The sequence below is a fragment of the Eulemur rufifrons genome, chromosome 20 (genome assembly GCF_041146395.1).
Source record: "Eulemur rufifrons isolate Redbay chromosome 20, OSU_ERuf_1, whole genome shotgun sequence".
Classification (NCBI taxonomy): Eukaryota; Metazoa; Chordata; class Mammalia; order Primates; family Lemuridae; genus Eulemur; species Eulemur rufifrons.
In genome coordinates, this window is record NC_091002.1 from 22,801,484 (window position 1) to 22,815,408 (window position 13,925).

The following is a 13,925-nucleotide window of genomic DNA, read 5'->3' on the forward strand; positions in this document are numbered from 1 at the left end:
TCTCCTGATTTTCACAGCATGAGCACTGTGTAAATATGCTGGCCAATCTGGTGAAATCTTCATTATTTCTAATGAATACTTTTTTACGAACATGTTGTGGGGAAAGCTTCCTTCTCAAGGAAAGACTTGGGCCTTGGAGGCAAGTCTGTCTTTCTTAGGCAGGGTGATTAATTATGAACCTAGAGGACTTTATATACAGGAGTCTGAAGGAAATTGTAAGGTTAAAAAAAAGATTAAGAAATAGGTGATTAGGAGTTTTAATTAAAATTATAAATTTGTCTGTAGTTGCACTGGGCCTTATGGCCCTCCATGAGGGCAGGGATTTTTGTCTGTTTTGTTTAATAATCTATTCTAAGCATCCGGATCAGTGCCAGGCACTGAATTAGGTACTCAGTGAATTATTGGATGAACTGAAGAGCTAGGACAGATGCCCTAAACTCCATGTCTCAAGGATAGGAATAGGCCTGTTAAGGCCAAAGTATTAGGATAATGATATCATTAGGATATCATTAGTTTGGTGATGGTACACACAAATGCTTCCCAAGATGTGATCTGAGGACAAATACTTCCAAGAACTGCAGGTGTTAACAAAGTTAAATAGGCTTCTTTTTTTGTTTGCTGATATAGTGAATTATACTGATGATTTGCCAATGTTGAATCAACCTTGCATTCCTGGGATAAATTCCACTTCATCATGATTTATTGTCTTTTAAAAATATTGATGGATTTAACTTGTTAATATTTTGTTAAGGAATTTTGCATCTGTGTTCATGAAGGCTATGGTTCTGTAGTTTTGTTTTCTTCTAATGACTTTGTTTTTGATATCAGGGTAACATTGGCCTCATGGAAGAGCTGGGCAGAGTTCTTTCCTCTTGTTTTCTGGCAGAGTTTGTGTAGATTTGGTATCATTTCTTTAGATGTTTGGTAGAATGCTCTACTGATGTCATCTGGGCCTGGAGTTTGCGTTGTGGGAAGATTTCTAGCTACAAATACAATTTCTTTAGTAAATACAAGACTATTGGTGTTATTTATTTTATTCTAGTGAGCTTTGGCAGTTTGAATCTTTCAAGGAATTTGTCCATTTCCTCTAAGTAATCACCTTCATTGGCCTAAAGCTGTTTGTAATAGTTCCTTATTATCCTATTAATGTCTTTAAGATATGTCATGATGTCTTCTTGCTGATTCCTGATATTGGTAATTTGTATGCTCTCTGTTTTTGGTTTGTTTCTTCTTGATCAGTCTGGCTATAGAGTATCAATTTTATTGATATTTTTAAAGAACAAGCTTTGGCTTCTTTGATTTTTTTTATGTTATTTTTCTGTTTTTAATTTTATTGATTTCTGCTCTTATTTTTATGATATTCTTTCTGCTTGCTTTTAGGTTTAATTTACTTCTTTTATTTCTTTCTTTTCTTTTCTTTTTTTTTTTGAGACAGTCTCACTTTGTCTCCTGGGCTAGAGTTCCGTGGCGTCAGTCTAACTCACAGCAACCTCAAACTCCTGGGCTCAAGTGATCCTCCTGCCTCAGCCTCCTGAGTAGCTGGGACTACAGGTGTGCACCACCACACCTGGCTAATTTTTTCTATTTTTGGTAGAGATAGGGTCTCGCTCTTGCTCAGGCTGGTCTTGAACTCCTGAGCTCAAGCAATCCTCCCACGTTGGCCTCCCAGAATGCTAGGATTACATGGGTGAGCCACTGTGCCAGCCTACTTTTCTTTTCTTTTCTATTGTTTTACCATGGTTTTTGTTTAAATGTGGGCTTCTAATGCTGATTTACTCCCCAGATAGGCATATCAGATTTCTGTTTGTTATATGTTCTGTTTTGCCCTATATCCTGTATGAGCTTTAGGCTAAAAGCCTTGAAAACATGACAGACCTCAAATTAGAAAATAAAAAAATCTTAATTACAGTCAAAGACATAATTCTTCCTTAATTTGTTCTGCCTATCAGAGATCCTGGTTTTTTTTTGGTTGGTTTTTTTTTTTTACACAGTAGAGAGTATGCAAAAATATGAACATTGTATAGTATTGGGTGTAGTCTATCCTTGGTGACTCTGAACCTTAATATCAGAACTCTGCTAAATTAGATTGGTTTTTCTTTACTTGCTATGTCCTTTTCAGTCTGTGTATATTTGTTTTTAGTCTGTGCATATTTGAGTTTGTAACTTTCCCTGTTATTTTAAGAAAAATAAGCTTCTACAAGCTTTTTGTTGATGTGCTAATTTATTTAGTTATATCCTTTTTTTTTGAGACAAAGTCTTGCTCTGTCACCTGGGCTAGAGTGCCATAGAGTCAGCCTGGCTCACAGCAACTTCAAACTCCTGGGCTCAAGCGATCCTCCTGCCTCAGCGTCCTGACTGGCTGGGACTATAGGCGTGTGCCACCACGCCCAGCTAAATTTTTCTATTTTTGCGGTCTTGGTCTTGCTCAGGCTGGTCTCGAACTACTGAGCTCAAGCAATCCTCCTGCCTTGGCTTCCCAGAGTGCTAGGATCATAGGCGTGAACTACTGAGAGGCCTGTCTCCTTGTTTTCTTTTCTCTTGGCTCACATTTGATTTATCTTGTCTTACATACTGCATATCCTTGTAAGACCCTTAAGTCAATTCTGAAACATAGCAAAATATGAAGGAGTGAACACTATTAAATATGATATAACCATTTCCAATCACTAGCACTCTGGGAGGCTGAGGCAGGAAGATCACTAGAGCTCAGGAGTTCAAGACCAGCTTGAGCAAGAGCAAGACCACCCCATCTCTACTAAAAATAGAAAAAAATTAGCCAGGTGTGGTGGCATGCCTATAGTCCCAGCTACTTGGAAGGCTGAGGCAGGAGGATTGCATGAGCCCAGGAGTTTGAGGTTGCTGTGAGCTAGGCTGACACTATGGAACTCTAGCCCAGGCAACAGAGTGAGATTCTGTCGCAGAAAAAAAGAAAAAAAAAAGAAAAGAAAAGAAAAGAAAAAAAGGAAAAAAAAATTTTATTGGTTTAAATAAATTGCTTAGACCCAAGTTTGGACCCTTCCTTCTAGTTTAAGAACTGTGAGATTCTGTGATCCATGTCTAATGGCACTAGAACATCCACTGGTCATGTTTTGAGTTTGGTTTTATTTTCTTTGTCTAGAAGATTAAGATTGCGGCCCTGCGCATGTATACTAGCTGTGTGGAGAAAACTGACTTCGAGGAATTCTTTCTAAGTAAGTTATTATTTGACAGTTCTGAAAGGAAAATGAATCTAGTTTTCATTTTTATGGTTGCATCTGAATAGACTTTTTTAAGTCACTAGCAAAACAATTTTCTTGCACAAAGCGTATAATACAAACTATTTTTCTCCTTTTGTTTTTTCTTTATTTTCTTTTTTTAAAATTTCAGAATATTACAGGAGTAGAAACGTTTAGGTTTACATGTATTGCTACCATCTGAGTCAGAGCCACAAGTGAGCCCATTCCCCAGACAGTGTACACTGCACCCATTTAGGTGTGAATATATCCATCCCTTCCTCCCATATTTTTTCTTCTTTTTTTTAAAATTAATTTTTTATTTATTTATTTTTTTTTGAGACAGAGTTTCACTATGTTGCCCAGGCTGGCCTCAAACTCCTGGGCTCAAGTGATCCTCCTATGTCAAAGCCTCTCAAGTAGCTGAGACTACAGGCGCATGCCACCTTGCCTGGCTGTTTTTCTGTTTTTAATAGAATAAACAAAGACCAAAAGAATCCTATAAATAAAACATTTTAACAATTTTGAAAAAAACTTAAAGATTTGTCTGGTAATTTGACATCATCATTCTTCTTATCCACATATACATCTTTTTACAGAAGAGTACTCATAGTGAGCATATCCTATTTTACATTCTGGATGTTTTACTTAGCACTTTGATGAACTTTTGTCCAATCATTCCTCCTTTGTGTTTAGTTTTTAATTGTTTTAGTTAAATAAGTAGAATAAGCCTAGAATAAGCCTCATGATTTTTCTTCTTTCTAGTAGAGGACTATTGGGTCAAAAGGCACATACAATTTTATTATTTATGCCCCATTTCCAAGGGGCTTTTACTGGTGTACACCATCACAAGCACGCGGTTGATTATATCAATACAATAACAATACATTTTGTTGCTATAAATTGTTGTAGTTATTAACAAAATTAATTAAAGGAGGTACTTGTAAAATCATTGGGAGAGATTAAGCCATTTCCAGTTTCATAGATATTTGAAATGGAATGTATGCTGTGTACTTCTATGGTAACAACCATATCCTCAAAGCAACAAACACCTAACCATATACACTTGTTATTTTTCTCTGACAACAAATATTTATATATAATTATGTTAATAACAATGAAGAAAGCTAGATGCAGTTTTGATTATTTAATTACTATTTTGGTTTTTAAAAATGAAATGCAAGTTGTTTTGTTTATTTTACCATCTCAGCAGATTGATTTTAGAAACTTAAAATACCACGCTGAATTTAATTCCAATATGGTATCTGCCTTTCATTTCTTATTTATTCATAGCCAAGAAAGAAAACTTTCCTTCTTCTTTGTTAACTTCTAATAATCTTTTTAGGAGAAATTAGTCCAAAAGGACTAATCCTTCCTCTAGCAGATGAAACTATTAATATTAGAAGCTGTCTTTTTCTTAAGTGCTTTCTTGAATCCATGTGCTAAGTATTTGTCATCAGATCTTTTTAAAACCTTATCCTCAGACATCTATTTAGTATTTGATTCAATAAATAACTCAGAAATTTATTATAATTATTTTGAAAGGATGTTTACTGACTATCTTTGTCTTAGTTAACTCCTCATTATTGAAGGTTTTTGAGTTAATATTATAGTATTGAATAATAAGACTGTTTTCACATATTTAGTTTATATATCATGTTTTAACTCTTAGCCTGTTGTAAACTACTTATAAAATTTAAGAACAGTTTATGAAAATCATGACTGTTATATACGAATAGCTCACATTTACATAGTATGCTTTTACATTTGTCTCATTTAGGAGTTACAAAGCCTTGTAGGGTAGGAAGGTTTGTATTATTGTTTTCATTTTTGTTTTGTTTTCAGAAACAATTGAGGCTTAGAGAGAGCTAAGTGACTCATCTAAGGTTGCTTAGCCAAGCCTTCAACCTGTGTTGTCTGGCTTAAAATCTAGGGGAATTTTCCATTATAACATATTGCCTGTTAATGAATATAATTACAAATTAGAAATTGTAATCCATCTTAATATTTTTTGTATTTTATTATATTTAAATGAGAACTACCTCTGTGAGAAGTTCTATTCGTATTGGAAACTGATGTTATACCTACTAGAGCATGTACATCTCTGTGACCTTTGTCCTAGCTTTGTCTTTGAAGTAGTAGTTACCTAGGGAGGCAGTAAAATAGTCACTGACACCACTCTTGAGGTTTTCTAAGACTCAATTTGAGAATTTCTTTTTAGACTTGTAGCATGTTCTTTGTATTATGTTCCATTGTGGCCCTTCATAGTCATTTGTGGGTAGAATAAGTTTTAAAATCAAACCAGAGTGGTTCCAAACTGTGGCTAGTGAATAAAAAGGGAGCAAATCCAGAGGCAGAAGATAAAAAAAAAAAAAAAAATCTGTAAAATACTGTGACTTTCTTATGGCTTGGATTCTAAAGAATAGGCCAGACAGGTTTGAAATAGGGAATATATATATTGCTTCCTAAGATTACACCTTTATAATGGTCATTGTTCACTTGGATTTTTGGTATTTTAGACCTTGACTTTTAGAGTCCTGAGAATTCAGTTTTAAAAGAATAGAGTCTCAGGCCAGTGTTACCCTCACCCACCCCAACCCTAATAAAAGTGAGACTGGTGCTATTTCATGAAGATTGTTTAAGAATAACTTGTTTGCTTATTCTTTATGAGTAAACAATAATATCTGTTAGCCTCTTGGATAGGTGCCCATCAAATGCCAAACTTACAGACTGTCTGTCATCCTCAGAGCTGAAGTGTTCAAAGGTTTAAATCCAGAGAGCTAGATATTGGGGATTCTGAGTGGTAAGATACCTTAGCAGCCCATTGTTGCTTCTCAGATGTTCTAATGATGTCTTTTGTGTCATAAATGAGCGTGCCATACCTGAGCATGCAGCGGTTTGCTGACTGGTCTTTTGGAGACCGGAGCAGAGGTGGCCAGTCAGTGAAGCCTATGTTTAATTCCACCCTGTAGTCTGCAGACTGCTTTGTCTTTAACTTTTAAAACCCTAGAGACCTTGGAGAGAAAGCTCCTTAATCAGTAAGTTCTGAGTTAGTGGTTGAGGTTTATCACTTTATATACACAATCTTAAATAATTAGTGAGGTTTGTTTGAGATAATTAAAACCCTATTATTTAAATCATTGACTGAAAACAATAGTAAATATTTATTCAGTACCTATTAAATAGTAACCATTTTGCTAAACATTTTACAGGCCTTATCTCATTTAATCCTCACAAAAACCTTACAAGGTAGATTATCTTGTTCTTCCCATTTTCATAGAGAAGAAAACCGAGACTAAGTAACTTTACCCAGCATCATGTAGTGAATGAGAGGTAGAGTCAGGGTTTTCCGTTAGGCAGTCTGACCCCCTGTTAAATGAACAACTATGTTAATACTGCTTCCCCATAACAGTAATGAATTATTTAATTTTATCCAACTTGATGTTGAGAAAGAAAGTACCTAGCTTCAGAAAATGAAGCACTGAATGTGCATTGGAGTAAGAGTGTGATCGTGGCAAAAGACTCTAACAGGTTTTAACTTTGAAGTGTTTAAACCCATTTCATTGAGCTAAAGAATCTGCTGTATTTTTGTGTAGCTTACAGTCAACATTCATTGGTCTTACTTCTTAAGGGACCCCAGTGGGTATAGGGACTTAATCATATGCCAGCTCTTTTCCCATCCTCAGCCCTGAGGTGACCCCCAGAAGGGGAAATTGTGACGGAAGTCCAGCTGCTGGCCAGTCTGTATATCTGTGCTTTCCAGCCTAAGAACTGATTCCCTCTCTGAGAAAATTGGAAAGGCTCCTGGAGGCTGCTGAGAAGCTTTGATGTAGAGGTAGCAATTGAACAGATTGTCCTTTAGAAGCAGCCAAATTTCATTTTCCAGATTGAGAGACAGACTTCCAAGAAAACTTTTCTTTTTTATGTTTTGTTCTAGCATCCAAAAAAGACCCAACTTCAGATCTGGGCTTGAGAGTTTCTCAGGGCTATTCTCGTTCTAGGTGGAGGGTGGTTGGCCCACTCTCAGATGGCATGTGTCTTAATAGCTGTATGGCTGGCCAGGCCAGCCGTCACCTCCCTCCTGCTGGGCTCTGAGAGGAAGTCCACTTGACAGCTGCTGGGCACCTCCTAGTAGGCTCACCAGAGTATTTTGTTGTCACTTTGTGACAGACCTGGATTCAAACCCAGCCCTGCCACTAGCTTGTTAATATTGTGGCTTCCCGCAAATTACTTAGCCTTTTTGAGTCTGTTTCTTCATCTTTACAATGACGATTATCATGCTTCTTTTCAGGGTTAAAGTGAGGATTAAGTGAGATAATGTATTGACATGACTGGCAATGTACCTGGCATGTAGGATGGGCCCTTCGTGTGTATTAGTTTCTGATATTAGTATTAAAGAGGCAGTTAGACTAGTGATTAAGAACATGGTGTCTGGAATCAAGCAGATCTGAATTTGATCCCAGGTGTCTCATTTCATAGCTCTGTGACCTTGAGCAGTCTTGATCTAAGAGTCAGTTTTCTCTCCTGTCAGTGGGAGTAATATTAGTGCCCACCTCATAGGGAGGATTCATTGAGTTAATGCATGTAAAGCACCTATTATATATAACATCCGGCACACAGTAAGCCCATGATGAATTACAGCTCTTTGTTATTATTGGTGCTGTTAGTATACCTGAAACGGGTCCTGCCCTGTGTTTTATCTCCTAGTGACCCCTGTTTGTTACCTATCATTCAGTACATTGTGTACCTCACAGAGTGCTGAAAGGCGGGGGATAGCATTTCTTTCTTGAGTCATTGCTCCAAAAGGCAGATTCTACAATAAGGACCCAAATTCCCCATTGATTCTCTTTTTTCTTTACCTTCTTGCTACATCTTTTCTCCCTGACGTGTAATAAGAGGGCACATTGAGTGGGGGACCCCTCATCCAGCCAGTGGCTAGTCTGTCTTTCTTTCTTTCTTTCTCTCTTTCTCTCTCTCTTTCTTTTTTTTCCTTTTCTTTTTTCTTTCCTTTTTTTTTTTTTTTTTTGAGATAGAGTCTCATTTTATCACCCAGGCTGAAGTGCAATGGCATGATCATAGCTCACTGCAGCCTCAAACTCCTGGGCTCCAACCATCCTCTTGCCTCAACCTCCTGAGTAGCTAGGACTGCAGACACACACCACCACGGCCAGCTATTTTGTTTTTTGTAGAGACGGGGTTTTACTATAATGCCCAGGATGGTCTCAAACTCCTGGCCTCAAGTGATCCTCTCGTCTCAGCCTCCCAAAGTGCTGGGGTTACAGGTGTGAGTCACTATGCCTGGCTCAGAGGCATTTCTTAGAGATCTGAGACTTCAGAGGCTTGGATTTCTGAGCATCGACCTGATCTGTGGGACCTGAAACCAAGGAGAAGCCCTTCCCGGTTTTGTCATTTCTGGGGAGTGGTGAACGGCCTTTCACTAGATTTGGTCTGCTTTCTTATTCTGCCATGGCTCCCTAGAGCCCCACTTTTTTCTCCTAGTCATTTCTTTTGGGCAATTCATTCGATACAACTATGTTCATAGCACCTTAAAGAAAGAAGAAAGGAAAAGGACACTAGAAAGACTTAAACTTCTCAGTGGGGCTCTACTGAAAAAAGCTGACATGAAAGTGGGGCAGGCAAGGTGGTGTTTGCCTAGCTTTTCAGAATCCGAGCCAGGAAGAGAAAATACTGTAGAATCACATGGAAGTTGGAAGGAACCATAGAGATCATCTGGGCTACATTATATTAATACAAAGTGAGACTACTGAGACTCAGAGGGGAGAAGTGATTTGCCCAAGGCCACACAACAAAGCGGTAACGGGGCTGGAACTAGAAGACAGGTGGTCTGACTGAAGTCAGTGCTCTTTCAGCCCACGGTGTTGCGCTATGGTTCACTGGCCATCTCTGTAATAGCATAATCAGAGAGCATTGTAACTGCCATATCCTTTAGTTGAACAAATTCCTATTAATATTTAAAATATATATTGCCTCCTCTAAACCCTCACATACTTATACTTTATTGTTATTTTCTAGGGTGTCAGATGCCCGATACATTCAATTCATGGTTTCTTATAACTCTACTTCATGTCTGGTAAGTGAGCAATTAGTGAAGTCACCAAATGTATTTTTTTTAAACACTGCTGACTTGTAAGCTATAGCCTTCAGCAGGGCTGATTATATGAAATGGCAGTTGTTCAGGCATTAAAAACCGTTCCTTTCATTTTAATAACTGGTGTCTTGAAGCACATTTTTATTAAAAGGTCAAAGCATAGGCCCAGAAAGAAACTAATATTTGTAGGATTTTTTCAAAGAACACCTAACCCCGCGAACAATGCTATCAGTATCTCTAGGAGACTCTATGAGCTTGGATGGAAAGTTCTCTCCCTTGGCTGTTTTAGGAAAGTTCACATTTACGTAAAAGTGGTTTGAATTGTGAGAATCCGTGGTCATTTTCATTGCTGGTCATCAGAAACCTATAACAAATTATAGCACTGACATTTATGCCTGTACCTCTAAAATGTGCATATGAGTTAGATTCATGCCAGGTTTGTTGCATGTAAAAATATTTAACACCTTAAACAGTATATTTTTTCTTCAGCCGTGAAATAAGTAGCCAAAAAAAATCAATTTTTCATCTAATGTTACACAGTATTAAAGGTCAGAAGGATATAGGAGAGTTGTTGAAGTGGGGGCTTGGGAATGTATTTATTGAACTGCCAGATCTTGGGAAAGTAAATTCTGGAGAACTAAGTTTACTACTTTGACCATAGTGAGTATCTGAGGAGCATGGGATATGGCTGCCCTGTCAAAAGGCCCCTTGTTTGAGGCTACCTTCAGCTGAGCCTTTGCATCACAGCACTGACTACTATATAAAGACTTTTTGGTTTTGATCACCTCTGAAATGTTTCTTCTTCAGTACTCGCATAGTCACTGAGTTTGGCTAAGGGGCCTAAGGTTGCAGTTTATTTTATGCTATTTTTTTGTAAGCCAGTAGTTTATTGAGTGCACATATGTCCTGGGTATTTTGCTGGGAACTAGAGATAGTTCTAAAGAAGCTCACAGTCTAGTGAGGGAGATAAGATATGTGAAATGGTCAGTTAAAAATAGGAATGGCTAAGTTCTATAATAAATATGAATAAGTAGTCCTTGTAGGATCACAGAGGAAGCTACAACTATCAAACCCTTACTAATTCTGCCTATTAGTTCTTTGAAATGTGCCATGTCTTTTAATCAGGCAGCTGAGAAGGCACATTACCTTCCTACTGTCTTCATGGTGAAGGTTAGGGAAAGGGTTCAGGAAGGGAAGCTGGATATATTGAGGAGAAAATTACTTTTCAAGAGAGGAGGACTGCAGAGGTGGCACAGTGGAATTACTCACTGGAAAGGTGGGAGGGTTGAGAGAAGGCTAGGCTGTTCCCAGAGGAGCTCAAAGATAATATTCAGAGCCTGTATGAAAGACTCTTTATTGCCCATATAGCTAGAGGTATCAGAGTGTTAGAGGGAATGGATGGCAAAGTAAAATATATAATCCCTGTGACCACATCCCAAGGTCAATACCTGACTAATAGCAGCTGGGAGAACCTTGAAACTACTTGTAGTTCTTTAAAGTTTCCAAACTGTGCCTGCTGAGTCTTTCTTGCTGATGTTGATTTAATTTCTTAGGAGTGGGATCTACCACCACCAGTTAGGGAAGGAGAGGGAGGCTTTCTGCCTCATATCAATGCTTGGTCTCCCTTCCACTCTTCCTCTCCCTTAGTTCTGATGATCTGCAGGCTCTGGTGGAATGAATCAGACAGAAACTTTTCAATTTGAAACTCTTACTGAGGACCTACTGTGTGTTCAGGACCATGGGTCGTTGAAGAGAACAATATGACATGGTCTGTACCTTCAAGAAACTTAGTCTAGTGGAAAGCAGACATAAAGTACAATTGCCTATAATGGATGACAAAGAGATGCTGTGCCCAAGGCACAAGCAGATGCTGTGGAAGCACAAAGAAGTGTAACTAAATCTAAATTTGGTGGGAGTGGGGGTGTGTTGGATAAAGAGTGGCTCTGCGGTAGAGGTGACATTTGAGATGTACCGAGAAGGGTGAATAGAATTTCTGTCAGAGAAAGGGAGGGCATTTCAGGTTGAGGGAACAGTGGGAGCAAAGGCAGAAAATGTACAAAAACATGGAGTATTTGAGGGCAGCCAGTTGTCTGACGTGTCAGGGGCAGGTTTGTGGAGCAATGCAGAACTGGAGAACTCTCTCTTCTAAGGAATAGAGGGTGTTAGGAGGAGTAACAGATCCACCCCAAGTCTGTGGAGGAGCTTTGTTCTAGTCCCTGTTCTCTTAGCCTGAAGCTCTAGGAGGGTAACCAACGGATAGCCAGATCCAAAATTTCAGAATTCTGCAAACTTGCTAGAGGTACAGGGAGTGAAATATTTATTGGAGGTGGTGGTATGAGGGAGAGGTGGGGAGGCTTAGAAAACAGTCATAAAAGTAGAAATAACCCTCCCCTTCAAAACAAAAAATGAGACAAATTCCTAATAAACAAAAATACCCTGGTGGCTGACATTTCATAATGCTTTCTTGAGTTCCCAAAGGTGATGGTTCCCTGTTGACTCTTAGACTAGGGACACCATTTCTCACATCCTGTTAGGTCCCTGGAGGAAGTATTGATGTTTCATTTATCCTGTCTCCTTTTTCTAGTTCCACAGTTTTTCTGTGGATTGGGATTTAGGGCTGGGATGCTCTCCAGTTCCTAGAAGACCCTTATCAGTTTTGTATTCATGTGAGCAGCAATGACTGTGTCCATTGTCTTTGCTGAATAAGATTAGCATTGACTGTGGCTGCTGAAAAAGTACCGAGAGAGGCAGCTGTCTGCACTGTCAAGCATCCCCATGTGGACTTGATAAAAGCAGGCCTCCCCCCTGCTCCCTATCTTGTCCAGTGGCATTGTGTTCACATGAGAAACCTGGGAGTCCTCCTTGACTTAGCCCTCATTTCCTTTACCTGGTCAATCAACTCAAACTTTTTTGACCTTGACCTATAGTTACAAATGCATGCTACTTTACGACCTAGAATGCACATATATATCCAATACCAAAGTTTTCTAAAATTTGTCCTTACAATGTCAGATAATCTCTGATATTTTCTATTCCATTTGAATTCTTTTTAGACAGAAATTCAAGGTGTCACTCACTAGGTTGATTTCATGGATTATAACCAACAGTGCCTGGAAACTGGTTTTTTAGCCTCTGGTTTCCCTCTTTCCATTCCACTGTACTTCTCAGTTCAAATTGGATCAGGACACACGCACAGGCACACATACATGCACACAGTCTTTCTTAATAAATATTCTCCATTGTTCTCAGGTTAGAGTACAAGTTTGGTAGCGTGGCATTCATTCCCACCATATGTGACCTATGCTGCCTTTATTAGTCTCATCTGTTGCCATTCTAGGCACCAAAATTATCACCGCTTCTCCCTCCTCTGCAAGAAAAAGCAAAACTATAGCACTCTGGGAGGCCGAGGTGGGGGGATTGTTTGAGCTCAGGAGTTTGAGACCAGCCTGAGCAAGAGCGAGACCCCGCCTCTACTAAAAATAGAAAGAAATTATATGGACAGCTAAAAATATATATAGAAAAATTAGCCAGGCATGGTGGCGCGTGCTTGTAGTCCCAGCTACTTGGGAGGCTGAGGCAGGAGGATTGCTTGAGCCCAGGAGTTTGAGGTTACTGTGAGCTAGGCTGACGCCATGACACTAGCCTGGGCAACAGAGCAAGACCCTGACTCAAAAAAAAAAAAAAAAAAAAAAGCAAAACTATGTGGTAGAAATATTGCCTTCTATACAAAATTTCTTGAGTCTAGAAGCCCCTTCCTCTTTTTTTTTTAGCTCACAAAATCTGTGTTTATTTGTATAAAATCTTTTTTTTTTTTTTGAGCTTTTTTTTTCTTTTTCTTTTTTTATTATTATTTCAGCATATTGTGGGAGTACAAAAGTTTAGGTAGAAGGCCCTTCCTCTTTACCTGACATACTCCTATTTGTGCTTTGATATCCAATTCGTACATTGTATATTATGTCTTCTTTGAAGCCTTTCCTTCCCGCTGAAGGCAGTGTTACTTCCTCTTCTGTGTTACCTTAGTAGTTTGCATACTTCTGTTATAGCATTTGTCACATAACATTTTTTTGTTTTTTAAAGACAGAGTCTCACTCTGTTGCCCTGGGTAGGGTGCAGTGGTGTCATTGTAGCTCACTGCAACCTCAAACTTCTGGGCTCAAGTGATCCTCCTGCTTCAACCTCCCAGAGTCCTAGGATTATAGGCATGAGCCACCTGGCCATCACATAACATTTTTATATTTCATTGTTTTTGTATCAGTGTTCCTTGTGAATGGTGAATTATTGACAGCAAGAATTATTTTCATTATCTTTGCATCTCATGGCTTCCCCTCAATGCCATGTCTTAGTCTTAGTTTGTATCAGTAAAATTTTTTTTTTTAGTGAAAAACAACTTTATTAGAAATTTTAATAAAAATTTAAATACAACAAACTTCTTTATTTTTATTTTAAATATTTAATTGACAAAATTGTGTATATTTAAGATGTGTAATGTGATGATTTGATGTGCATCAGTAAATGTTTATTAAATGGCCTCAAATCTGACATGGCTCCCATGGCAATTTGAAGAGGCTGGCCTCTACCAGTTGGTCAGGTGAGAGTGGCAAAAC

General features: G+C 38.5%; 1 protein-coding gene across 3 annotated transcripts in view; it reads left to right on the forward strand.

The window, feature by feature from the left end:
• Positions 1-13,925, forward strand: part of UQCC1 (ubiquinol-cytochrome c reductase complex assembly factor 1) — a 101,351-nt gene that overhangs the window by 30,534 nt on the left and 56,892 nt on the right. For all 3 annotated transcript variants that reach the window (XM_069495402.1, XM_069495403.1, XM_069495404.1), the window contains 2 exons: positions 3,119-3,191; positions 9,246-9,303. In XM_069495402.1, coding sequence (XP_069351503.1) covers positions 3,119-3,191; positions 9,246-9,303 — 131 coding nt within the window. The remainder of the gene's footprint in view (positions 1-3,118; positions 3,192-9,245; positions 9,304-13,925) is intronic.